General features: G+C 38.5%; 1 protein-coding gene across 2 annotated transcripts in view; it reads left to right on the top strand.

Moving 5' to 3' along the window:
* Positions 1-18,870, top strand: part of GABRA4 (gamma-aminobutyric acid type A receptor alpha4 subunit) — a 67,261-nt gene extending 48,391 nt beyond the window's left edge. The window contains exons 10-11 of one of the 2 annotated variants that reach the window (XM_029961114.1): positions 18,018-18,068; positions 18,833-18,870. In XM_029961114.1, coding sequence (XP_029816974.1) covers positions 18,018-18,021 — 4 coding nt within the window. In that variant the 3' untranslated portion in view covers positions 18,022-18,068; positions 18,833-18,870. Of the gene's footprint in view, positions 1-241; positions 451-18,017; positions 18,069-18,832 lie in introns of those variants that run through there. The other variant, XM_029961110.1, reaches the window with a different exon arrangement.
* The last annotated feature ends 8,271 nt before the right edge of the window (positions 18,871-27,141 follow it).

The following is a 27,141-nucleotide window of genomic DNA, read 5'->3' as shown; positions in this document are numbered from 1 at the left end:
CAAATCAACCAAATCATTACTTAATCATGTGCTTAATTCATTGTCATGGTTTTTCCTCATGAGTATTGGTTATGTCCTCGCAAATGCATTGCTATTGCATTTCCCTGTAACCATTATTTCTTTTTTTCACTATTCAGTTAATACGTACTACATTAATGTCTTTAAAGTTAGATGACCTCACAAGTAGTTAATTCAAGATACAAATAACTTTGTGTTGTGCTACTAACATGTTTATTTAAAGAGTTTTCTAGGGAAACTTATATAGAATAGAGCATTTTGCAAGAGTCATGAAGAGACTCACAAGAGTAGTATAGAAGATATTTTCGACTGTGTTTGTGCTGGAACTACTGAAGAGTGAGGTACAGATTCCTACAATAGCCAAAGTACAGCGGCACCATATTTAATCTCAAATCCTGTTTTATGCCCCTTTTGTTTGTTTGGTTTTGTTTTGATTTTGTTTAGGCTTTGTCCCATATACTGCTTCTGTCCTCAGCTATTCAGTTCCTGCTTTCCTTTGCCCAGTGTTCGTCCCTGATCTCTCTTTGTAACTGATTCCCTCAACTAAACTAATAATTGAATTCAGTGGAACTTGAGGACATTCTCAAGTGCTCTCCTGAAGAAGGATGCTCTAGTTAATCAGACTGGAATTGTTTCTGAAGTAAATAAAATTTATGAAGAGTTTTCTGAGTTATGAGTAAATGCAAGAACAATTTATGTTAATTTTGTCATAAAGTACTTTATTCATAAATTGCTCAGGCAAATAGATAAACCTCTCAGATACCTGCTGTAGAAGAGAAATAACCACACTTACATATCTATTTAGGAGCTTTTGTAGGTATCACCCAGTGCAGTAGCTATACTTTGCAGTCCAGTGCTTGGACAGTGAAACTCTTCACTGGGTGAAAAACTTGCTAGATGGCTGGGCCCAGAGAATAGTGGTGAATGGAGTTACATCCAGCTGGCAGCCGGTCTTTAGTGGTGTTCCCCAAGGCTCAGTACTGGGACAAGTCCTGTTTAATATCTTTACAGATGATTTGGATGACAGGATTGAGTGCAACCTCAGTAAATTTGCAGGCAACACCAAGTTGGATGGGAGTTTTGGTCTGCTGGAGGGCAGGAAGGCTCTGCAGAGGGATTTGGACAGGCTGGATTGAGGGGCTGAGGATAACTGTATGATGTTCAACCAGGCCAAGTGCTGTGTCCTGCTCTTGGGTCACAACAATCCCCTGCAGCGATATAGGCTGGGGGAAGAGTGGCTGGAGAGCTGCTCAGCAGAAAGGGACTTCGGATGCTGTTTGACAACTGGCTGGATATGAGCCAGCAGTGTGCCCAGGTGGACAAGAAGGCCAATGGCATCCTGGCTTGTATCAGCAGTAGTGTATCCAACAAGACCAGGAAAGTGATTGTTCCCCTGTTCTCAGCATTGGTGAGGTCGCACCTCGAATGCTGTGTTCAGTTTTGGGCCCTTCCCTTCAAAATAGACATTGAGGTGTTGGAGTGAGTCCGAAGAAGGTCAGTAGAGCTGGTGAACAGTCTGTAACACAAATTCTGTGAGGAGCAGCTGAGGGAGCTGGGGTTGTTTAGCCTGGAGAAGAGGAGGCTCAGGGGGGACCTCATTTATCTCTACAGCTACCTGAAAGGACACTGTAGTGAGAAGAGCTCAGTCTTTTATCCCATGTCTCAAATGAAAGGATGAGAGGAAATGACCGTAAGTTGCACTAGGGGTGGTTCAGATTAGATATTAGAAAATTTTTCACTGAAAGAGTGGTTGAGCATTGGCGTAAGTTGCCAGGGATGTGGTGGAGTCACCATAACTGGAAGTGTTCAAGAGGCATCTGAATGTGGCACTTGGGGATATGGTTTAGTGGTGATTATGGTGGTGATAGGTTGATAGTTGGACTAGATGATCTTAAAGGTCTCTTCCAACCTTTATGGTTCTGTGAAATACATAATTTTATTTAATCTTTGTTTGTTTTTTTTTTTTTTTCTTCTTGACTACATCTGTGCTAAGAGTTAAACACCTAAACTAGTCTTTGGGGTGGTTTTGGCTTGCACCAGCTAACCAAGTGGTTTCTGGGCCCAATTTGGGCCCTTGGAGGTCAAGAGAAGTAAATGGCACAACTCTGTTCAGTGCCAGCTGGCCTAAGCAGCAGGCACAGGTCCTAGCAGTTTTAACCTAGTAGCATAGGTGCACAAGACTGCAACAGGGCAGAGAAGAGTCCCTGTGTCCCTTGAAGCAAAGTACTGTAGAGGGATGCTGCAAACTGTTTTGTTGGAAGTAGAATTTTTAAAAGTAATTGCAAAGGAATACCCCACAGGGTTATAATAATCCTAGGTGAAGGTCAAATTTGACTGCTGTTATTGGCATTGTATGCCATTAATCCCTGTATTTCAAAACGAAATCACGTGTTATTATCACATTTTGGTCCTTTACAAATGTTTTTCATTATCTGGGAAATAACCCTAATGCTCCCTCAGTTTGGGATAAAGCCATCTAAAGTTTCAGATATCACAAGTAAATGATCTTGAACTTAACAGCCTGTGATCACATCCAAGCGGTGGTATATAGATGAGTCACCTGAGACATCACACAGCTTATTCCACCCAGACTAACATATGGTGATAGCTCCTTGAATCATTAACCAATTGCCTGATGTGCACATATTCTAGATAAACTCTGCGCTCTTAACAGTCTTTCAGGTCTGCCAGTAAACAGTCCTTCTGGCCTTTGCATGCAGGTGGCTGATTTTGCTGCCTTTTATCAGATCTTCTTTCAGATCACTTGAGTCCATGTAGTCCATGTCAAATTAAACATAATGGAAGTACTGGAGTTCTTTGGAGCTGGAATGTTTCATAGAGCTTACTTTGACCAAGAAAGATGTAATAAAAAATGACATCATCACAAATTTTTGTTTTCTTTGGTGTTAAAATTGAGCTTGAAAAACAGTGATTGAAAAAGAAATCTTTAAAATGCCTAAGTTTGCAAGTCAGCAAAACCAAGATTTTTAAATTTTCAGTGAAAAACCTGGAAATTTTGTCCAGTTCTGATGGAAAAAGATTAATGTAACAGCCAAGCAGGGATTTGAATGCCCCATTTTAATACACTTGATTTAATGAAAGAATTTCAAGTGAGGGGTTGCATCAGCTTGCAGAGTTGCAGGGGATAGAGAGATGACAGAGAAGGTAGCATGCTAAATGTTGGAAAAGGAAGATGATCAAATCAAGGGCAAATCTTATTTTACTCTGCTGACTATCTGCACAGGGCTGTGACCCTGTACTGCAGATGCAATAAGGTTGTGTATCCTGCTTGCCTTCAAGTGCGGAGAGGACAGGAGAGTTCAGGTAAATAAGAATGATTCCTGACTGAGGTGAAGAGCTTGAGGGTGACTCCGAGTGTTTTCTTGTCCTCTGACAGGCAGCTCTGGGTCTGACTTGCAGTCTTAAGTCAAGCAACAGTACTGTTTCAGCCAGTATGATCTCTGTTCTTTGCCTCTTGTAATGGACTGCCTAAACCAAAGTTTAGGCATGTAACCAGTGACTTTACAGAAGTATAAGACTCATATGCTTTGCTGAGTCAAAAGCTCAGGTAAATGTGGGACTAAACCTTTACAAACAATATGTATTTATAGATCAATTGCAGGACTTTTGGCCTGCACAAAACTGTTCAATATAATCACAATGATATTTCCAGCAACTCTATAAAAACTAGTTCCAGAGAAGTATCAGACATGAACCATGGGAGAAACTTGATGTTTTGAGGATCTGGCCATATTGCTCAGTCCATAGTAAAGGGTACTGCATGTATCAATACCTGCTATTAATAATAGAAGATAATTGAAGTTAGTAGGAGGCAACGACTGATAAATGTAGAATGGCATTTTGGCTAAATCATGGTATACTTAAATGAGGCTATGGAAAAGAATTAGTCAGATTTAATAGCAACGAAATTAGCAATGGAGAAATAGAGTGTCTTGGTAAATCAAACTTGCAGAGAATTTTTTGTATACAAGAAAATATTTAGAACTATGAAAGTAAAAAAATTATGGAATTATCAAGAAACGTGATACAAGATGAAAAAGTGTGACCAAAAGAGTTACCTCAGCTGGAGCAAATGTTTCCTAGTTTGAACTGAATAGCAAGCATATCTATAACATACTATTGCAGCAGACTGAAAAATATGTTAGATGCCATCTGGAAAGTTGCAGTGATTGCACTTTTTAAAAATTTCCTTCTAACAAGAAGCAATTTTGCAATCTCAGCTGTGGCAGAAATTATGAAGATGAAATGCTTCTTTACCTTTACTTAAATGATACATTATGCAAATTGAAAACAGCAATTTAAGGATACAATTACATAAAGAGAACAGCTTTTATGATGCTCAAACAGGAAATGTTAAGGGATAAAAAAAGCAAACCCTAAATGCTGTTGACTTCAAGCTATTACAGGAAAAAAACTCTATACCTTTCTTCATTTCAGGAATTACAATTGCCAGTAAAGACAGTCTTTGTATAACATCCCTGTTGAAGACCTTTAGAAAGCTGAGAACAAGTAAATAAAGTTGTACATCTTGTGAAAACTTGAAATGTGAAGGTAGTATTATTGGAAAGGTATGGGGATAGTAAACAATTTACTTCTGGAGCAGAACTGAGAGTAGACTCTTATTGAAAGTGGGTTTTTATACCCTGGCCTAAATTACTGCACCCCTTCACATTTATCAACTTTTATGGGATTCATGTCTCTTTGCTGATAGAGTCGAATAGCCCAGTGCATGATGACCCATGTCCATCAGTGAGTAGTTTTTACTGATAATTTATTTATGTCAGACTTTAAAACTGAGAAGATGGTCAGTGTCTCTATGACTGGGGAAAATCAGGGACGTTCATGTGATGACACTACCATGTCCCACTTCACTAATCCATCCCCAATGTGTATTTCAGTGGTTTTAATTATGTGTTTACATCTTTTTGACTTCATGTACTCTCTTGGTTATCTGTATGTGCAAGATTACCTTTTAGTCTCCTGTATTTTGCTTGGGAACTCAAACTCACAGGTTGACACTTAGGCAATGAGGGACACCTTTGACATGGGGAAAAACCTGCTAGCTGCTATTGTATTGCACCACAGGGCAAATGATTTTTTTAATCTTTGTCATTGTTTTTCTTCTTAAAAAACCTGTATCAGAAATGTTTTAATGTTGTTGGTCCTGTCTTGATTATGTGTCTAGATTAGCTGATCTCTTAAGGTCCATACTTCAGGAAAAATAAGGTGTGTTTCCTTTATTCAGGAAAAAATTAATCAAGTGTGCGGTTTGTTAATTATTTTGATCCGTATTTTTGTGAATATAGCTCCTTGTGTTTCTTAGGGGTTTGCATCTTTATTATGAGGACTCTTACCACTGTCCTTACCACATATTGTGATTTGGCAACTGGCAGTTAATCTGTCTAGCTTTTTTCTAATCCCATTCAAAGTCGTGGTATATATATTCAGGTTTTTAAGGTAAAAACAAAGAGGTTGCATTTGTATGTAAACTGATTGAAATACTAATTTTTAAAAAATCAACGTATAGTTTTTACAGAAGCTTTTGTTAGACTGTGATGTTCTCAACATTGCTTTTAGTTTTTAACCATGTGGCAGCTCAGCTTTACCTTGTTGAATTAGTATGTGTAACATAGGGGCAAGTGGTGAGACAGAAACTGGGTGTCATCTGGGCAATTCCAGTCAAGTTCTCACTTCTCTTCTGATGGTGCTGCTAAAAGGTCCTGCTTTTCTCTTTTTGCCAGCCCTCCACCTGCACACCCTTCTGAATAAGTACTTCAGCCGTAGAGTGATGGAGTGGCTTGTGGTGTAAGGCAGATATGATATCAAAAAAGCAGAAGTTGCAGATGGATTAACTGTTAATTACCTGCTGTTTTTGCTGCTTATGTCAGTGTATATTAGGATAAGGGACAAGAAGAGGTTGGGTGCATTAGTATATTATGTTTAACCGCTGCACAAATGTTATATACTTCTGATTAGGATATATTTATTATTTTAGAATGTTATTCCTTAGGGTTATGTTTGTGTTTTCTTTCTTTAGGGTTAGGTGTAAGTTTTTGATTGTCAATGAAAGTAGAGCTCACTAGATAGATAGTTGTTTACCTGTAGTTACATGTTCTTCTGGCTACCCTCTTTTTCCTAATATTCACTGCATCCCTGGTTGAACATAAATTTGTATAGAGATAGTGTAGTAAGCTCTGAAAATGTGAAAAAAGTTCTTGTAACAGAAAACATCCTTAGGTTGAATTGACATATGTCAGTTCTCTTTAAATTTTTTGAGAACAGAAGTAGGTCTATAATTAAGATGTTCAATTTGCTGACTAAACTATGAGATACAGTGAATGAGGCAAACTGAGCTGAAGATGAACAGAAAGAAGAAGCTTAGAAACTGATGTGAAGGTGATGGCTGGGATTTCCTTAAAGAAAGAAAGAAAAGATCAGGAAACTTGGGATTCAAATGCAGAAAAATCACTGTGTCTTTCTAAATTAATGAACCTCTCAAAAAGGATTTTGGGAATTATTTAGGGTGCCTTCGAGCAGTAAAAAGAAAGTGAAGATTTAAGTAAAATGCCTTAGGGGTCAGAAGATGAATGGGTAAAGAAAATTGCAAGCAGTCAACCTCAGACACTAAAAGGGAATTAAAGCAAATAAAGGACTCTTTGCTTAGTAAATAAATAGGAGATAATGACACTTTACTTATTGTATAAAAATAGTATTAAGATGGAGAAATATTATATGGAAAAAATATAACAATAATAATAGAAGGTTGTACTGAAATAATATAAAAATACATGAGTAAAGTCAGGAGAATGAAGTATCTACCCATCAGCAGGGATTGAAATAACAGTCTGTTGAATAGAAGAACTTTAATTTCTGAGTCAAAACTTGTGGGTGATGATAATGGAGAAAGTGTGATTAAGGATGCTGTGACATCCTTGTGAAACAAGAAGCTTTGTGCAAAATTGGAGGCAGGTGAAAAATAAATGAGACTTTTGCAAGAATATTAGAGTCACTATTAAAATCATCATAGAAAAGATAAGAGTAATAATGAATTAGTTTGGCTGAAACTAATCAAGTGTTAAAAGGTTTAACTAAGTGGACAATAGTAAGAAGGAAATGAAATGAGGAAAGTAGGCCCATTAATTTTTAAGAAGCTAATAGGCCAGAAAAAAATAGCTGAGAATTCAGAATCTCTTAAAAAGAAAATAAGGATGTTGAACTCCCAACGCCAATGTGTGCTACACAGCTGTAACCCCAGGGACCCTGTATTGGTCATGCTTGGGAAGGTACACATGGAGAGATAGACTTTGGCCCAAAGACCTTACAGTTTTCACTGTTTGTTTTTATGTTGTTTAGTTTTTCTAGGTTCTTCTCTAATCCATTCCTCACCCTTAATTTTCACTACTGTGCAGCAATTTTCCCTTCTGCAGTGCCAGTCCTTCCCGTTTCAGTGTGTGTCTCTAGTGCTCTCATCATTCTGTTTGCTCTGCCTTCCCTGTGCCGTGTCCCCCCCATAGTCTAGTCAGATGTAAGGTGATCACAGAAATCTTTATGTTCCTTTGTTCAAAGCACCTCAGCACAGTTCTTCATTTCTACTTGCTGCCTGACAATTGTGTTCGTGGCTTTGTCATCCCAGTCAGTGGGAGTACAAGAACTAGCAGCATCCTGGTATCCTTTTTGAGCGCACGCACTGGATAGTTTTGTTGAATGCTGTTCTGTCACGATGTTCAAAGCAAACATCTACTGCAATGCAGCTGTTTGAGCTCTGCCTGCACTCGGTACTATTTTTGTTTGCTGTTCAACACATTTTCTTAAACCTCTTTTAGTAAACTCAGATACGTGCTGCAAGCTGATTGCTCTTCAGAGAAAATCATAATCCCTAGGAGCTGCCTGCCTTGGCAAGCATGTACATGCTTTTTAATATGTCAACAGTCAGTTATTTAAGCAGTGGTTTTTCTCCTCAGTTTGTGTTAGCCTGGCCCAACACTTAAATATTTTTTTCATTTATCTTCACTTAAGGAGATCAGATGAATGTCCAGAATTGTAAATTTGACAACTGTGGATCCTTGCAGTCCTAGCTCAGATGATTTAGTTATTCTACCTTTTACACTCTATTAGAGATATATTAGAATACTAGTATTTCAGAACCAGGATCATGCAATTGATATTACTCACAAGAGCAGTCCCATATTCTCTAAAACCACATGTTGACTTTCTGGAGAGAGTTTTCATTGGCTAATTTTTCCTTTTTCCCTGCCACAGTGCATTCCTGCCTGAGTAAAACAGTTTACCTCCACAACCTCAGGAGAAAAGTTACTGGTCTGCTGTTTTTCCCAATCAAGATAATTTCATATTAAAGGATATTGCTCTGTGCATACCCAGAGCCTCATCTGTAATCATCCTTCAAATCTGCAGTTTGTTCAATAATTAACTTGTTGCTATAAGGCTCATACAGAGTACAAGTAGTTCAGTTCTTTATGTAAAATCATCTGCTGTTTTGAGAATGGTTTAAAATATTTTTCTTTGGGAATATTATTTTATTTTTTCATTACAATAGTGAAAGAAATGGAAGCTGTTTTCATGTCTAAGCCAAGTTAGAAATATTGGAGATTAGAGTCCTCCACCTCTTTCAAAGAATGAGACCTGCTACAATGGATTTTTTCACGTCATGTCTGGAACTCTTTTTCTGAAGAAAAGTAGCTGTTACAGTGCTTAAAATACCTTGATAGCATGATCACGAATAGGTACTGCTGTCTGCTGCAGAATAATTACATTTTTGAGATCTGGATTTATTCCCTTCGGGTGTTTATTAGTGATAGGGGCTGTCATTTGAATCTTTGACAGCATCGGTAGTAACGTTTATATTGTAATTTAACCAAGTATTGGAATACTAGCATAACCTTCTTGATTTTTGGGGGGCTTTAGGACACTGTGGGTTTCCCCTTCCTCCCCCCTCCTTCCTATTACAGGAGTGTCTCATCTACAGCTGGCGAGAAGTTGTGGGAGCTAAGACTTCACCTCAAGATGCAGTACCAAGACCCTGGCACGCTTCATCCTTTTTCTCCATGCTAAGTTATATTTCCTACTACTTATTACAGCTACTTCCTCCACTTAGTCCCCTTTGGGGTCAGCCCACAGTAAAGTAGTTATGGTAAATAGTGAGCTGACTGGAAGGAGTCATGGACAACACATCCCTACTGCCACATCCTCTCTGTCCTTGCTGTTACCAGAGGCAACACAAGTGGCATTCTCCCCTTGCTGGGAAGAAGTGTTTGAGGAAGGAAAGTGGAGGTAAGGACCTGGTCCAGGAGCCTTAGATAATCCAGGCCTGATCACATGGATAGTATCTTTTCCAGAAGTATTTCTGCCTGACAACTTTGAAGTAACAGTACTGTGACAGTAACATGCCACCTCTCTTGAACATGGCTATTTCGATAGATTTGATTGTATTGATAAAGCCCTTGTATCTCGTGTATAAGAGCACAAACATCTAGTTTGTCTCTTTGTTTTTCCCTTAGTATTCACAGTTTGCTCTGGGCACTTGCAGCATTTAGGAAGAATATCAGTCTGATTTGTTGCCTGCAAGAGAGTCTAATTAAAACAAGAGAGCAGGATGGGAATTGATGACACATAGTGCAGCTGAGCTGCTCCAAAAGCTGAACATGGCAGCTGTGGTTTTCGTCATTTGCAAAGCCTCAGCCAACACGTTGGCCCACAGAGTTAAAATAAATGTCTAATTATGTTGTTTAATTATTTTGGTTCCAAATTCCTGCTTGAAAAGTATTGCAAAAGATGTGAGAGAAGCACTGAGAGTGCCATTATCATGATGGTGGCTTGCCAATAAATCAGAAATCACGACGCTTTCTCTTAGTCAGGCTCCTTCCCTCCCTGTGCTGGGTGGTCAGGCTGCAGAGGAAGAGTGCATGTGCTTGAACCAGTCTCCAAGCCCTCTCCCCTCCCCTGTCACTTGGCACTGACTCACAGCACTGTTTTTCAACATGATGCTAATTAGCTGCTGAGCAGCGAGATACTGTGAACGCTAAGAGAAAAGACAGAAAAAGACTTCAAAGATGTTAACCTTTTTTTTTTTTTTAATTATATTGTGAAAATAATAAAAGAAATATCTAATCACTGCTTCCTGGATCCAGCTATTTCTTGTATGCAGGGAGACATTGCTCCAGGTTATTCTGGGGCGAGGAGGTTATGACTTTCTTCTTTGCTTTCTATGGACTAGTTATTCAGTGGACCAAAGAGAGGGAGCAAATATGGATTGCTGGGTTAAGTCGGGTGGCTAAACTTGAACAAGATTCTACTAGTTTGCCAAGTTAGAGAAAAATTGATGCAGCAAGAGAAACTGAGATTCCTGCATCAGAGCAGCCTTTTGGGGGGTGAATTGCCTTAGGTCTAAGTCCAGTTTGGGACATGAAGACCTTTTCATACACAGCTTAAGCAAATGCTCTTGATTAAAGTTATGAGAACAATTAGGTGCTTCAGACTCTCTGTTGTTTTAGCCCATAGTCACAAAATTACTTGCCAGTAAAGTGATTAATCCTATCTAGATTAATGAGTTTCCTCTCTTTGTACAAAGGCTGTCTATCAGTTAAGATGTTTGTGAATCAACTGTTCATCTGAATTGTCTTTATCAAGAACCCTGGAAAAAAAGTGACTTTTCACACATAAATGGTTCCCACTGGTTGTGTGTATTTAATTAAGTAGGGGTGCACTACAGCTGTAATGTGTTATTCTTAATTTGCCATTCTTCGAATAGCTTGATAGCAGATGAATGTTGAATACATTGTCAAAAACTAGGGAAAAAACACTTTAAGAAAGACTTCTGTTTTTCATCTGATTCTATTTGTCTTTTCTTTTCCCAGTGTTAAAGTTCTTCCCTTCCCCCATCAGGAAAATTCTGCATGACATGAATGAAGATTACTCATATAGTCAGTGCCCCACTTACTATTAATTTATATGATCAAGGAGACCTCTGAAATGTTCAAGGAATACTTAGAGTCAAACATTTACAGTCATCAAACTCATGATTAATGCAAAAATAAATTGTGACTGTAGGTGATGAACCTGGTGAGCTATCTTGAGATCATTGTTTTGTTCTCCCATAAACTGAATTTCACATTTTTCATAACTATACTGAGACCTTTCTGTTTCTACATGGAATTAATAAGAGGGGAAAATGAGAGCTAGAGCACCAAGAAGCCAGGTCTATTCAGAATCCAATATTTTGACTTATTTTGAATGATGCACTCCAAAGGGATTTACAGTTGTTATTATTGTGAAGAAAAACTGGCTGAAGAGAAAAAAGATTTGTCTGCAGAGTTTATTGTCTGTTTGCTGCTGATCTCTCTGCAGCTAATGGAATATTGGTACTACAAACAATGACTGCACACTGCAGCTGATTGATTTCTTAATACTTCTTTTGGTGCATGTGGTCAGTCAGCTGTATTCTCCTTTTTTCAATCAAGGCTTTCTGATTTCAATTCTCAGTTTCCTCCCCGAACAGATGTTTTTGTAATTGAGCATTATGAAAAGACTTTCTGAAAAGTCTACATAGAAGGAAAACTAGGTTTAATTTCTTTTGTTCTAGTCTGATCCTGTGGGGAGTTTTAATGTGATGACTGTAGAGAAATCTTGGTGCCCATCTGAGAGTGGTAAGAATTTAAATGAGATATTTTTATTTCTCTTAACCTGGAGATAGCATAAATTAGAATTTGATAAAATGCACAAATTAGAGTAAAATTAAATTTTTTCTGCTGCCTTTGGGTCTCTTAATCTTGCCAGTCCCTCTCCTTATTTCTCTTTTTGCATGTGCACATCTGTGAGTAGTATTTTATTCTCAAATATATTTCAGGATTTATTCATGTTTATCCACATACCAGCCACAGTGCCTTATCTTTAACATTATTTTCAAATAATCCAAAGTAAATCTAAAATAGTATTTTATTTTTGGCACCTTTTAGCATTACTTTTCTACGAAAGAAGTGAAAACAACTCTTAGATTTGTGGTAAGAGCATAGTCCATGCAAGGGGACATTAAAATATACCATGATAGTTCCTGCTCACTAAAATCCCTGATCTGATACCAGTTCATAAGCAGTTGAAGGAGACCAAAACTAATGTTAACTTCACCTTTCCAAATGTGAATTTTCTCCCATATATGACTACTTCACGTCTTGGTTGGTGAGAATGCACTTTCTTACTTTCAAAGGCTTACACTTACTCCTGCCCACTGTAAAGTAGGACTTTACATACAACATGAGGCTGGTGTGGTAGGATGTGTTGCTGTGATGCATAACTACTGCTAGAAAGACAAAGTGTGTACCAGGTTGCAGCTCATCTCTCTGCTCTATGAAGATGTCTGGCTTATCAGATGCAACAAGTATGAAGCCACTAGACCTGAGATTTCATTCTACTACAGGGCACAGAAAGGCAACCATGCTTCCTAACAACAGCAATCTGCTTTCACCCTTGACTGTTTATGCGAGAAAAGACCACAACTAATCTCACACAGTGTATGCTTTGAAAAAATACTTAATCAAAACTGTGTCAGCTTTAAATTTTTAAGTTGAATATTACCCTGGATTTTCAAACACCTTGTTAAGCAATGGATATATTCAAGTTCTTGCAATTCTAGAGGAGTGAAAGTTTGACAGCAGGGCAGTGGGGCACCCTGTGAGCATGAAAAGAGTAACAGGTGAGATTTTCGAGGCAAGTATATAATTAAGCTAGCAAAAGGGACATTGAAAGCTCTTATAATAAGGATTGCTTTTCACATCACAATCGATGCTTGAAAACGTTGTGGATAATTTTTTATTTTGAAAAGGCTACAGTAAAATGGAAATGGAGAAAGAAAGAAAAAAAATGAAAATGCAGTATATTCAGACATTTTCTGTCAGACTGTTAATGCCTGGTGTCCTTAATGCAACTTTTCTGCTGTTAAAGTAAAATAAAAAAAATTCCCTCTCTTATTTTTCAGTGAAGAATTTAAAAGACTGATATGGATACATTCTTGCAAGATCTTCTTATCCAGAGCATCTCTGGAAATGTCTGGTACTTCAGTGAAACATTAAGGCATCCCACATTGTTTCCTTCCCAGTTTTCAAAATTCTTCCACATGGGGATACTCACTGGTTACCCTGGCTCATCATACCATCCATTTGCTGTATCTCTTTCAACTTTAAGTGTATGTTTACATAGTTAAGTCATGTGCTCTGCAAATGAAATGCTCAGCTAAAATCCAGGCAGGAGGCTGCCATTGGTGGATGCAGAGTTTTTCCTTGAAATCAGTTGCCCTCTTCAATGAGGAATTGCCAGGATCTCCCCTCTTCTAGGCTCCTTATTCATCCACAGAGGTGGTTGGGCCAGTCTCAACTTTAACTTTCAACTCAAACTCACATGAGAGCAGCTTTGGCTGTTTCTATCTTAGGTTTCTAAACTAGAGTACAAATGAGTGCTAGCATGGCAGCTGCAAGATGTGTGGTGTGTGACTGTGAAGGCTGGGTAACTTCACTGTAGGGACACTCGTACTTGCTTGGGTCTAGATACATAGGGACTTGCCTGGAAATCTGGCTTTGCAGCACTTAACTTGACTCTAGGAATGAGGGAGAACTCTTTAAGAGATCAACCCACTCAGATAAAGAATAATTTGCATATAGCAGCAAGCTTTAGAAATGTCACTACCGTGATTTTTACCTTATTTTAATGGTAGCCAGAATTAGATCCATGAAATTTGATTTGGCTGAAATACATGACTGAGTGAAATTCTAGCTGATTATTTTATTTTTTTCCCACATAATTAGATGCCTTTTGATATTTTTACTTGGAAATAGTTTTCATTCTTTAATAGGAAGTAAAACCACGACCAAGGTGCACAGTGTATCTTTGAACACTCTATTTAACAAGTTTTCTCTTTCAAGGTTCAAAGAATTAAAATTATGATCTGTGTGAAATTATACATAAGCCTTCTTCAGAATGCTTTCTTTATGATCTCTTAGTTTACATTTCTTTAACATTATTTGTTATTTAAAATATAACTTGTCTTATTTACATAGATGCTTGAATTTCATGTTACAGTAGCAATACCACACTCCAGGTAATTCATTTCCAGTTGAGCTTCCTTCTGCTTGAATGTTTAAAAAAACATTGGGCTTTCTGTATTTTATCTTTTAATGCCTCCCTCAGTCTGCAATAACCATTCAAGAAATACATTGTGTGTCATGGCCTATTGGTTTAATTTAAAAATCTAAATTTGGAGACTCCACATGCTATGCTTTCAGTTTTTCTAGTGTAAAGCTGTCCTATAATGGGAAATTGGAAATACACTTCACCATCACTGAAAAAAAATCAGCATTGATATAGTAGAAACAGAGTAGAAAAATACTTTGTCTGTGTCATACTTGGTGAAAAGTAGTATAGATATAATTGTGAAACCTGCTAAGGCTTCTAAAAAATCCCAGCTGTTTTAAGGCAATTTCTACCTTGGGGGATTGAATGCCCTGAGGTGGCATGTGACATGGCAGCACCAGGCAGAGATACTCACACGAGTCAGGAGGTACTACTGGAGTATCAGCAAATCAGCATGCCTGTGCCAGTGTGGTACTGCCTGCATTTCTCCCTGTTTGGAGTGTCCAGCTTGTGCTGCATGATAATAATGGCTCTTGGGGACAGCTTTTGTGAAGACATGTCCAATGGCTGTGAGTGTAAACACAGCAATTCAAGAGCATCTCAAGTCACCATTTACCTTCAGGACAGAATTTTAGCTTCAGGACAATTCCCAAATACCTTTTTTGCTTGACTAGACTTGCTCATGTGGTACTTAAAATCCTGGGGATAATGACAGTCAGCAAAGCAAGTTTGCACCCTCAGCAAGTTTTCCAGTGACACCAAGCTGTGTGCTGCCATCACCAAGCTGGAGGGAAGGGATGCCATCCAGAGGAACCTTGACAGGATATGTGAACCTCATGAAGTTCAATAAGGTCAAGTGCAAGGTCCTGCACCTGGGCAGTCCCAAGCACAAGTGTGGGCTAGATGGAGGATGGATTAAGAGCAACTCTATGGAGAAAGACCAGGGGATGTTGGACAAGGAACTTAACATGAGCCAGCAATGTGTACTTGGATCCCAGAAAGCCAGCCATGTCCCGGGCTGCACCAAAAGAAGCATGGCCAGCAGGTTGAGGGAGGTGATTCTGCTTTTCTACTCCAGTCTCATGAGATCCCCACCTGAAATATTGTATCCATCTCTGGAGCCCCCAGTGTAAGAAGGTCGTGGACCTGCTGGAGCAAGTTCACGCGAGGGCCATGAAGATGATCAGAGGGCTGGAGTACCTCTCCTATGAAGACAGACTGAGAGAGTTGGGGTTGTTCAGCCTGGAGGAGACTCAAGGGAGACTCTATAGCAGCCTTCCAGTACCTGAAGTGACTACAAGAGAGTTGGAGAGGGACCTTTTTGCAAGGCCATATGGTGATGAGACAAGAGGGAATGGCTTCAAACTGAAGGAGGGAAGATTTAGATTAGTGTTAGGAAGAAATTCTTTACCCAGAGAGTAGTGAGTAAGTGGAACAGGTTTCCCAGAGTTGTGAATGAACCACACCAGGAAACATTCAAGGCCAGGCTGGGTGAGGTTTTGAGCAACCTGGTCTTGTGGAAGGTGTCTCTATGGCAGGGGGATTGAAACTAAATTATCTCTAAGATCCCTTCCAAACCAAGCTATTCTATTATTCTATGGCAGTGTCCCATCCAGGTGGGTGTTAAAGGTCTCGTTTCTCCTGTATGTCTAAGCCTTTACCTTATCTGGCATTGGAAAGGAATATACTGAAGTCAAGAACCTTGGAATTGCAGAATATTCTGAGTTGGAAGGGACCCCCAAGGATCATCAAGTCCAACTCCTGGTCCTGCACAGGACTATCTCCAAGAGTCAAACCATGTGCCTGAAAGCATTGTTCAAGTGCTTCTTGACCTGACCAAGGTCAGGCTTGGTGCTGTGATCACTTCCCTGGGGAGCCTATTCCAACACTCAACCGCCCTGGGGCTGAAGAACCTTTTCCTAATATCCAACCTAAACCTCCCCTGACACAACTTGAGGCCATCCCCTCAGGTCCTGTCGCTGGTCACCATAGAGGAGAAGACAGTGTCTGTCCCTCCTCTTCCCCTCATGAAGAAGTTGTAACTGCAATGAGGTCTTCCCTCAGGCTCCTCTTCTCCAGGTTGAACAGACCAAGTGACATCAGCCACTCCTCATATAGCTTCCCCTCAAGGCCCTTTACCGTCTTCATTGGCTTCCTTTGGACACTCTCTAACAGCTTAATATCTTTCTTATATGGAGGTGCCCAAAGCTGCACACAATATTCAAGGTGAGGCCATACCAGTTCAGAGCAGAGTAGGACAATCCCCTCCCTGGCCCATCTGGCGATGCTTTGCCTGATGCCCCCCAGGACACAGTTGGCCCTCCTGGCTGCCAGGGCACTGCTGACTTAATTTCCCATCAACCACGACCCCCAGGTCCCTTTCTGCAGCACTGCTTTCCAGCATTTCATTCACCAGTCTGTGCATCCAGGGTTGCCCCATCCTAGGTGCAGAATCCGGCACTTTCCTGATCTGTACAACAGAGGAAAGCTGATTGGTAAGCAAAGCACACAAAAACCAAAGGTAGACATAGTTGATATCTAAAGTGTGGCAAGCAAGTCTGTAAGAGCTCCTGCCACAACCCCAGCACTGTAAACTGACTCTAGATAGCCCAGATCAGTAAGGTGCTCAGTCTAGATTATTACATGCCTGTAACTGTGTGGTATATCACTGATTAATCTTGGCAGATCAGCTTCTGATCCATTTGAAGGGCAATTTCCCTCACAGCAGCCTGCCAGATACCGCCTAGGCATAAGTTTATGTACAAAACTGAAAATCTGGGCATTTTTAGGGGTCACCTAATGGATAGGATGGGGTTCCTTGTCATAATGTGGTAGGAACCTGTTCTGGGAAAAGAAGTTGGTTTGCATGTAGAGGTTCAGTGACACTATTGGGATGAGGAAAATTCAGGTTAAATGCTTCCAGTAGGTGTGCCCTGCCACAGGGGAATGCCCTCCAATGACACAGAGCATTGGATAAGTTGTCACCTGTGTCATAGCTTTGCCATTGTTCAGGCACAAGTTAAAGTTTTATGGGTACAAAAGAGGAAAGAAGAGTATAGTTTGACTCTTGGTATATCTACTTAATGTTCTGCAAACAGAAGCAAGCTTCAGATGTTAAACTGGCTGAACCTGAGCCAGCTCTCAGCCAAAGCTATGTAGCTCTAGGTATTGCATTGCTGACTCTACACTAATCAGTAATCTGAAAGGCAGAATTTCTTTAGGCTGTGTCCACTACCACTCCAACGCAACTAGAGAATATTGAACCTGCTGATAGAGCAGGCAGGTGCACTGCTTGAAGAACAAGGGCGCCTGGCTTTGACGGGCTTGGAGAAGGCCTTGGACTCCAGTCAGTAACCTCCAACTGTTTCTGGGCTTGTAGCTGTTCTCCTTCATCTATGTCACAGAAATCATACCAGGTTTGGATGGATCACAGCATGATCAAAGCCATGCTGTGACAATAAGCAATTTGAGCTTCCTTTTTTACTGTTCCTGGCTAGACCACTACTGAGCTTTTAAGTGTTTATAGCTTTATAACTTAGTTACTTATCTCCAGGTCACATCACATGCTGTGTATTGATTACAAATTGATTTTTTCTAATTTGTAACCTAACTTTTAAAAATAAAGCTATTGCAGAATCATATTCAAAGGCCTTGTTTCTTCAGTTAGTGTTGGCTCAAATGCTATATCACTTTTTTCTCTTTTGTGATCAGTTTAGTACATAGAACTGTTACATATTTAGTAGGCATTTTCATTTGCAGATTTTTTTTTCTTTTTAGACAACACATTTTTGTAAAACAGTGGAAATCTTAATATGTAAAAGATTAATCTGTGCTTTTCTTTGCAGATGATCTGAGTATTAACATTCCATAAATAGCCCAATTTTCCCTCTGAGTTGGTAAGTAGTCAAATACTTCTGCTAAGGACATTTTTACTTTATCATCCAGAATGTGAACAAATTATATTTACTGGTGTAAATGGAAGTAAAATATGTGAGTGTTTTTCTAATTTAGTTTGGTTAATCTCATCTTCAGTGCTACTAAGTAATTGCTTGAGCAACTATCAAGACAAAAACTCTTAACAAGCTCATAGACTCATATATTGCTGTGGTATACCAATTTATGTTGCATCAGCATCATCCACCAAGAAGAGATTCCAGCCTCTGATCTCAGGAACCTTAAAAAGCTTTTTATTTGCATTAAGGAAACTCTAAGAAATACAAAAATTCGAATTCAATCTCATTGTGGAATTTCTGTGTTCAGCACAACAAATGCTTGGCTATTCTAGTTCTATTACATTCTAAAATGCATTTAGATATAAGAACATGATCAGACTTCATCCTGGGGAATAATCATCTGATTCTGATCACCTGCATTGAGGAAAGATGAATTTGAAACATAGCTGATTCAGAGTAAGACTACTAGTGCAGTTGGGTGACTAGGAGGCTTCTTACGTGACAGAAGCTATGCTGGTGTGTCCCTGTCAGATTAAAGCTGAAGGATGACAGCTATCTGATAATTTAATTAGTATCTAATACATTGCAGATTCAATATCAGGTGAAGAAGAAGGTAACTGACAGATGATTATTTTGGTTCACTTTATCCTGATTTTGATAACTTTTCATTCTTTTTTTATAGTTCCAATTCAATGACTGTTCTTAAGATCACTGTTTTCAAACATCTGTCTTACAGGGACCATACTTATGCAATTCTGGTACAAACAACCTACAGCATACTGATCTTCGCAGGGTTACTCCAGACAAGAATATGAAAGAACCAAATGCTTTGTGACCAGTGATTTTCCTCTACCTACAAGGAAGCTTATGGACTCCTTTTTTTATATATTCTTAATTTTCCTGGTGTTTAAACACTCATTTAATTCATTTGTCTCCACAAAGCCAAGATCATCATGGGGAAACTTATGATTGAGAATTAATGTCTAATTATTGAATTGTCATAAATAGAAATGAATTAATGTAAGAACTTGAACACCCTAAATTTTATGCCATTTTTTATGTTTTCTAAAAGCATCAAAAAATGCTTCAATCTATATAACTGTTCTTATATAGAGCACGTAATGCTCTATATATATGCTCTCTATATATGATGCTGGCAAGCCCTCAAAAGGGCTTCTGCATATGGTAAACATAAATTCACTTTAAATTCAGGAGTAGAACCAACAGAGGCTAAAAACCACTGTGCAAACAAAGATAAAACTCAAGGGAAGTATTCATTTGATTCAAGTAAAATCAGTGTGTATATTCCCATGCTTACAAACATTGGAGTTCTACTGAAAAGTCTGTTTAATATTATTTGCCAGCAGGACAGCATGGACATTGGAGTTTTAGATCCCATCCAATTTTAAATTTAACTTTGCAGCTCACCTTTAAGGACTATGGGCAGAAACCATTATATCGCTGAGCTTTCTGGTCTTCAGATCCTTTTAAATGAACTACTGAAATCATTATGAAATCTTCATGATCAGCAGGAATCAGCAATGATGTGGGGTGGTATAGAGCGACTTCCATATCCTAGTCATGCCCTCTTCTGGCTACTGCAAAAATTAACCCTGTCCTGGCTGGAACCAAGACATTTGGTTAAAATATTCAGTCATCCTATGTTGCTCAGAAGGATACAGGACTAATCCCGATGGGTAGATGAATATCTACATTCCCAGTTACACTTTTCTCTAAGTTTTGCTCATACACCTCCATTCTGAGCACTTGGCTTTCTTTCTGAGGTTATATCATTCATGGCTTACTGAGAATCTGGATGAAATGAGTCAGGATTTTGTCAGGAGGATTAAGATGAGATCTAGTAAGGCATCCACATTAAAAAACAGCAAGGAAGGATATCTCTGCTCGGGCAACCACCTAAGCCAGGAGTGCTTCAAAACTCATGTGTCTGTAATTAGGGCAGAAATTTTTCATTAGTTTGCCTTTACAGGGAAATTAGAGGCTTCTTTGTTTAAACAAAAGCTATCCCACTGATTTGAACTTCACTGTGATCTGCATATGAGGTGGAGCAGAGTTTAATCTCTGCCAGTCACCAGGGGTGACTACGAATTTAATTTAAATCCTTCTACAGATGAAACAATGATTTTCTTACCTAAAGTAATTTCTTGTCTAGAACCACCAAATTTTAAGAAAGACACACAATTGAAAAGTGATGGAATTTCAATCTCAGATACACCCCTTAAGGCACTGAAGGTCATCTCTAAATCCTTTAACCAAGTCTCCTGGTATGTGTAGGTGCAAATGTTATTTGTCTTAACATAAACCACCAGAAAACTCACTTTCAACATTGTGTTTGAATAGTAACAAGGTAAATAAACAGTGTATTGGTCTAAGCAGACCCTCCAGCTGTGGTCTGACGTAAGAAATGATCTGAGGAGGGAGTATCTATGGTTACTTGGACTGACAGTCTGGTAGTGTCCAAGCAATTTCCTTACAGCAGAAGCTACCTTTCCAAAGACTGCTAAGGGTAAAGGAAAATGTCTTTTTATTTACTATGAAGGTGTTAGAACTCTTTAAATTAATAATTAAATTCAAAAGACCGTTTGCAGAGTTGATAGACCTTTGTGTAGAAGATAAGGTTGTTTACTGTTATTTGAAACAGAACTCTAATTGCTATTGAACCCTGATGAAAGTAAAAGGATATTTCACAAAAAGGACCAATGTAGGAAAAAGTGAGCTTTGAAGATGCTATAAAATTTTTCTGCTATAAAAATAAAGCCATTTAGAAAAATACTGCATATGTATGAAGCCAGCTACATATTTACAAGCTGAGGCTACACTAAGAGCATCGTGTGAAGGTGTTGAGTCAATGTAGGAATGACAGTAGTTAATTTCAAGTCCAGCCCAGCATGAAAGAGCTCCATTTTTTTTGTTGGTCTTTTTTCTCTTTTTAGAGCTGTTGAAAAGGTAAATTTACAAAGCCATCTTTATTATACTAGCAGCTCCATACTACACTTGCCTAAGTTTTATAATATTGTGCGTAGCCTCTTGCTACATTCAAAATTGTCAAAAATAAAGGGGATAAGTAGCTACAATATAGCTTAATAGCTGCCCAATTTATCACTGTTTTGCACTATATTGACATCACAGAAACATGACCTTGCAGAACACACAGATGGCTCAAACCCAATAAAATATAGAGTTCTGATAAACTCTATGTTACCATTTCTACTGGCTTTGTATAAAGATGTATATGTCTATGCAAAAAAAATCCAAAACAAACTCAAAACCAAACCCCAAGGCAAACAAAAAACCCCAAACCCAAACAACCTCACAGCAAGTTTTAAATCCAAATTTCTTCTCATGGATTTTTCCTTTTTTTTCCTCCCCCCTCAAGGAAGGGGAAGTTAACCTATATACAATGGAATTTAATGAAATTTTGCTAATATTGATATAGCCTTTTCTAGCAAAAATAGATACTCCAGCAAATATTAGGCAGTGCTGGTGAGGATTTCAGTTATGAATAGAAAACTAAATTCTTTATCTCAGACTTCTCGTTTATCAAATAATGCCTATATTCTATTGTATATTCAGTACCATTCCCATTTTTATAATGTTACCTAGCACACTACAGGAGTGAAGATTTTACTTCTCTCTCACCTTTCCTTTACTGTTATCATCTGTCTAGTTTTGTAAATGGTACTTACGCTGGGAGATTAAGAACTCCCACCCCATGCTGCACTTACTCATGCTCATCCCTGTTTGACTTCGGGGTAGGGATTCTGTTACCTTCACGTAAGTGCTTACAACCATTTCAGATGTTTTAAACACCTCCTTGGCTCCTGGTTACCGCTTCTTCAAAATGGTGGTGCTGTATGGTAAATCCTGGACTGCACCTGCCAGTCCTGTGCAGATGTTTACCTGGATTTTAGTAAAGCTTTTGACACCATTTTCCACAGCTTAGATGAATGTAGTCTTCACTGGGTAAAAAACTGGCTAGATGGACAGTCCCAGAGAGTGGTGGTGAACAGAGTTACAACCAGCTGGTGAACAGTCACAAGTGGTCTGCCCCAGGTCTTAGTATTATGGTCAGTCTTGTTTAATGTCTTTATTGACAATTTGGGACAGTGGATTAAGTGCAGCCTAACCATGATCTCAGACAATGCCAAGTGACTTTAGCGCTTTTCTGTTTCTATCCTTCTGCACCTCAAATGATAAACATCAGTGTCAGGGTCTCAGTTTTTGGTTGCTCTCCATGTTTAAAACCTCTAGTGAAGAACTGATAAATTGAGAAGGGTCATTAGATGTTTGTTTCTGTGCTGGGGTCCACTTGCAATGCAGCTGCTGCTCTGTAGTGCAGTTGCCTTGGTAGGTGCTGACTGGGTTTGCTTACCTCACAGCTCCTGAGACCCGACTCTTCACTGTTTGCAAAGGAAGTGAAGATATCCAGGGGGCATGTTCTAGTTCTAGTCAAATCCACTTTCACTCTGCTTTATTGTTGCATTTTATTACTTACATATTTTAACAATTGAAATTGTTATTTCAATTTCAATAGAAATTTTTTCATTTCAAGAAGTTGATCTCTGTGGATTTTGGCTGAGAAAACTTTCTCCTCTTTTTTGGCATTGCTGAGATTACAGATTTACAAATAGATTGGGTTTATCTGTGCCATATGATTTCCTAATAAACTGTCCTACCTTGAAGCAGGATGTCCCTTCCTCCTAGCCCCTGGGTATGGGAATGAGAAGATTCACTTGATTTTAATGAGGATGGCCCTAACAGGAGCAAAGACCATTCCTGCTAATTTCTGCAGTATGACATGTTTTAGGGTATCTCTTCCCATTTTTCCTAACAAGATGTTTGCAGATGAAAAAGTGTGTCAGGAGAAAGGGGACCTGCAACTTGGTTCACCATTACTTCAAAGCTCACTAATGCCCAGGCTGAGAATTCGCAGATGTGAAAGTTACCTGATTTTTCAAAGGTTGCTAGTCTTATTGTGAGCTAACTGTGATGCTACCAGCCTTTGTTAACTGCCTCACTGTGAAAGTCACCAGCTCAGTGTGTAGGAGACAAGGAGGTCAGCCCATCCCTCAGCATTTCAAACTCTCAACCCACTGGCAGAGAAGTGTGAAGATTGTTGTTTGAGAGGGGTGACCTTAGCTGCGGCAATTAGCCGTGCTCACAGTCCTTTCACAAGGGCAGGCAGGCAGGAAGGAAAAGGATCTGCATGTGCCTCTGATTTGTGTTAATCTGCTAGCCTGTCAGAGGGGCCATTTGAGGTGTGAGCAGTTTTTGCTGTTCCCAGCAGCCTTCAGTGCAGTGCAATTGTCTGTTTGCTATCCCCTGTCATTAAATAGCATCGTTTGATTTAGTAGCATCTAATGCTCATCTTGATAACAAGGGATACAGGACAATAGAGAATTAATTTAAATTATCTGCAAACCCAGTGACCCACTTTCTATTTTGTGTAGAAGTGTTTGAAATATACAATTTGTTCATTTGCCTTGCAGAAGGATTGTTGAGAGCAAATGCTTATGCTTTGCATAATACTCTTACAAGGAAAAGTTAATGTGATATGACAAATTATATGTAAACTGCAATGATAAAATAATTGATCTTCTGAAGATTATTTTAATTGTTTCTTTTTGTCTTTCATATGCAAATAGACAATTTCTGGTTTTATAAACTATTTTACAGCGAAGAGGGGAACTTATCAGCTGCCTTGTTAGTAGCATTCAGCAAACTGTCATGTGCCCCATGAAGGGATTATGTATAAGCAGGGTCTAGCAAAGATAACTCTGTTATTGTAGTTTAGACTTCATATCTCACATAATTGAAATTCAGAGAAACAGCTATAATAGCAGGTGCAGTTTCGATCTTGCTGTAGAAACAAAAGTATTTCTAATTTACTAGGTAGAGAATACTTAACCGTACAACAGAATGATACCACCTACTTTATCAACATGTTCACTATCCATGTCAATTTGTACAGCATGTAATTATTATTGTTTTAAGTAGTTGCAGCATCAGTGAGGGCCTTTGCACAAGGGGGAGCCTATTCAAAGACAATAACCTTTTCAGGAGTTAATGGTGCTATAATTTTCTTAAAATATCTTTTCTTTTTCTGCTTCTGCAACTGCCTATCACTTTGACTAATATGCATGTATCACATACTGGTCTGAATAACTCTTTTTTTCCTATTTTCTGGATTTACTAAAATAAAAGATCTTAACTAACAAGGCACAATGATATTTTTAGAAAATATTTCTACGAAGAGCCTTAGTTCTCTCCTGTTTGTACAGTATTTCTTTTTCATCAGCTACTTTCTTGTTTCTTACTCTTGTGTAAGTAAACAATTTACAAATGAAAAAATACTAGGAAAAGAACCTGAATGGTCTAGCAGTAGTGTCTCCTCAACTCAGATCCTATCAGCATTTATGATATCTTTAATGTATGTATCTTGCCAAGTGGACTCCTCAGCAGTTAGACTGCAAGCCTTCAAACTGAACTGAATAAGTTTACCCTCAACAATGTTAATATATATATATATTAATTATACATGGTGCTGAGATGGTGGGTTTTTTAACAAAGAATGGGGAGATCAAAGGCAGAAAGAAAAGAGAAACTATTTTATCTGTGTCCTGTCCTGGAACTGTTCTGTGATGCTGTTCCCAAAGGATGTAAAAATCCCCTTAGACTGCAGTGACTTTCTGCAATGACAGCTGAGCCATACTTTTGTCAGGTTTTATGGTGGCATTTCTTATATCTAAGAACTAGCATGCTAAATTTAAATTTATTCCTCCAAATAATAAAGCAATTATTGAGAACAGTCAGAAACCTTTGCTAAACTGATAACCATAATTTTCCTGTCTCAAATATAAAATAATAAACCTATTTTATTTTTGTTTGATTTTTAGAATAAAAATGTCAATTAAATGTTGCTCATTGTTGAAACCAATGAAACCCACGTTTTGTGTATTGTACCTAGATTCCCTGGTGCAGATGGATTGAAATCAGAACACAGCCTTTACCTTGGCACTTGCACATCTTTTCTTCTCTCTCTGGTCACCTATATTTACAAAACTTAGTATCTTCATAGAACTATTAAAAATACTAAGGTGTAATTAAAGATATAAAGTTAGGGTATGAAGTAAGGATATAAACTGTTAAAGTTCTAAAGACATGTCTTAACGTCTTTATGGTACAACAGCGTGTTCAACTCTGTCATATTTGTCTGATAAATGGTGATGACTTCAAAAGAGAAAGAGCGCACAGGGATACAGACAAACATGTAGATATTCACACAGAGACGTGAATCCTCAGTGAATTTAAACCTCATTTCCTCAAGGCAAAGACTAAGTATGAGCAATTTCAGCTTGTCAGTTAAATTGAGAAAAATCTATGCTGAAGCCTAATATAGACCTTTTTCTTCAACATTAAGCCTGTATATAAATTAACCTGAAAAGGCTGAAAGTTGTAATTTACAGTGGTAATAGATGTACATGGTGTTTAGGGGCATTAACCTGCATTTATCTTTACTAGTTATTTTTTAGCTTGATCTTATACTCACTAAAACATGCTGTCAAATCTGACTAATGTCACTGGTGTTTATCATTCATTTGTAGTGCAGAAGGATAGAAATAGAAAAGATAAGATACTGCCTTTACTTAGTGATGTTAAATGGTCAGTAGCTGATTATTCTAATACAGTTTTCATTCTTCAGGTAACTCTTACCCATGAGTTCGGGTATATGATAACAGACTCCTCCACCTCTCAGGGGAGTGTCCCATACATTAGGGAGATATAATGTACTGTGAAACTTGATAACTCTAAATTTCTTTTGTTGGTCCTTGTGTAAAAGAGCACTTGCTCAGGGTTCTGAGGTATAGGTTCCTACCAGCTCAACAGATGAGATTTTGACACAATGAGACTTGGTTTCAGAAACCCAGCTGTGCCTAAAAAGGGAATTTGGCACCTATATTCACGCCCCTGAGTCTTGTCCTTTTTGCCTGAAGGAAAAAGCTAAATACATCTTGGAAAGGGAGGTACCAAAGGCAGCTGGCAGATATTTTGAGAAGCACAGCATCCTTACTGTTGGATGTGAGCCCTTCAATCCCTTCCTGGATTTGGGTCACAATTCATGTCCTACTGCTGTAAGACACAATTTCAGACAGAGAGAAGAGCTACTATGTGTGCATATAGAGCTGGTGGGTGTCTTTAATCTTAGGAACTACTAAGTTTTAGGGCCTTGTAGCAAGCTGTTCATTAAATACTTGCAAATTTGAGTTCTTTTTTTCCCCACCTCTGATATTTAGTTCAATAACAGGTGGAAATAGAAATCCAAGGTATGTAACTTCTTAGCAAACCTTTAGGGTATCTGCTAGCTGTGGGAAGGTGGGTAGTGTTATCCACTGCCACGGCATGGCAGATTCCTGCCCACTATAAAAACCAAATAATTCTGTAAAAATCCCATTTCTTTTCCTTAAGGGTTTGGGATTAGGTAGTCAAGGAGTCTTTTGCTTCAAAAGATTAATATTGCTATATTTCTGCCTCCCTTTGGGGAAGAAATGCTGTCTCATATGGATGAAGAGGCAAATGAGCAAAATATGGATGTCTTGGTCAGAGAACAGTGATTAGCTCCTCATTAAAGGGACAGAAAGAGACACTGTAACTATAGTAACCACTGCGTATATGATGCTCTACCCACCTCAGTGTAACCCACTCGGTTACAACAAAGATTTAAAGCTATTGTTACTTGTACAGCTCTTCCTCTAGTTGAAGAGTCACATCATAAATGCTTGTCAAATATGCATAACTACACATATATATGTATTTGAACATTCACACACATACACAGACTCAAAGAAATTGATTTTCCTTATGATTAGCTAGACAGATGGATAAATCCACCAAAATAAATATCCATCAGTGGTATTTTTAATATTTTTTCTTGATGACTAATGGAAAAGAAATGCCATAATGACTCAGAAACCATGTTACCATTTAAGAATAGTTG

The sequence above is a fragment of the Manacus vitellinus genome, unplaced genomic scaffold (genome assembly GCF_001715985.3).
Source record: "Manacus vitellinus isolate BGI_N305 unplaced genomic scaffold, ASM171598v3 scaffold_0_pilon, whole genome shotgun sequence".
Classification (NCBI taxonomy): domain Eukaryota; kingdom Metazoa; phylum Chordata; class Aves; order Passeriformes; family Pipridae; genus Manacus; species Manacus vitellinus.
The sequence above is the reverse complement of the archived record's forward strand: the minus strand, read 5'-3'. Positions and strand labels throughout refer to the sequence as shown.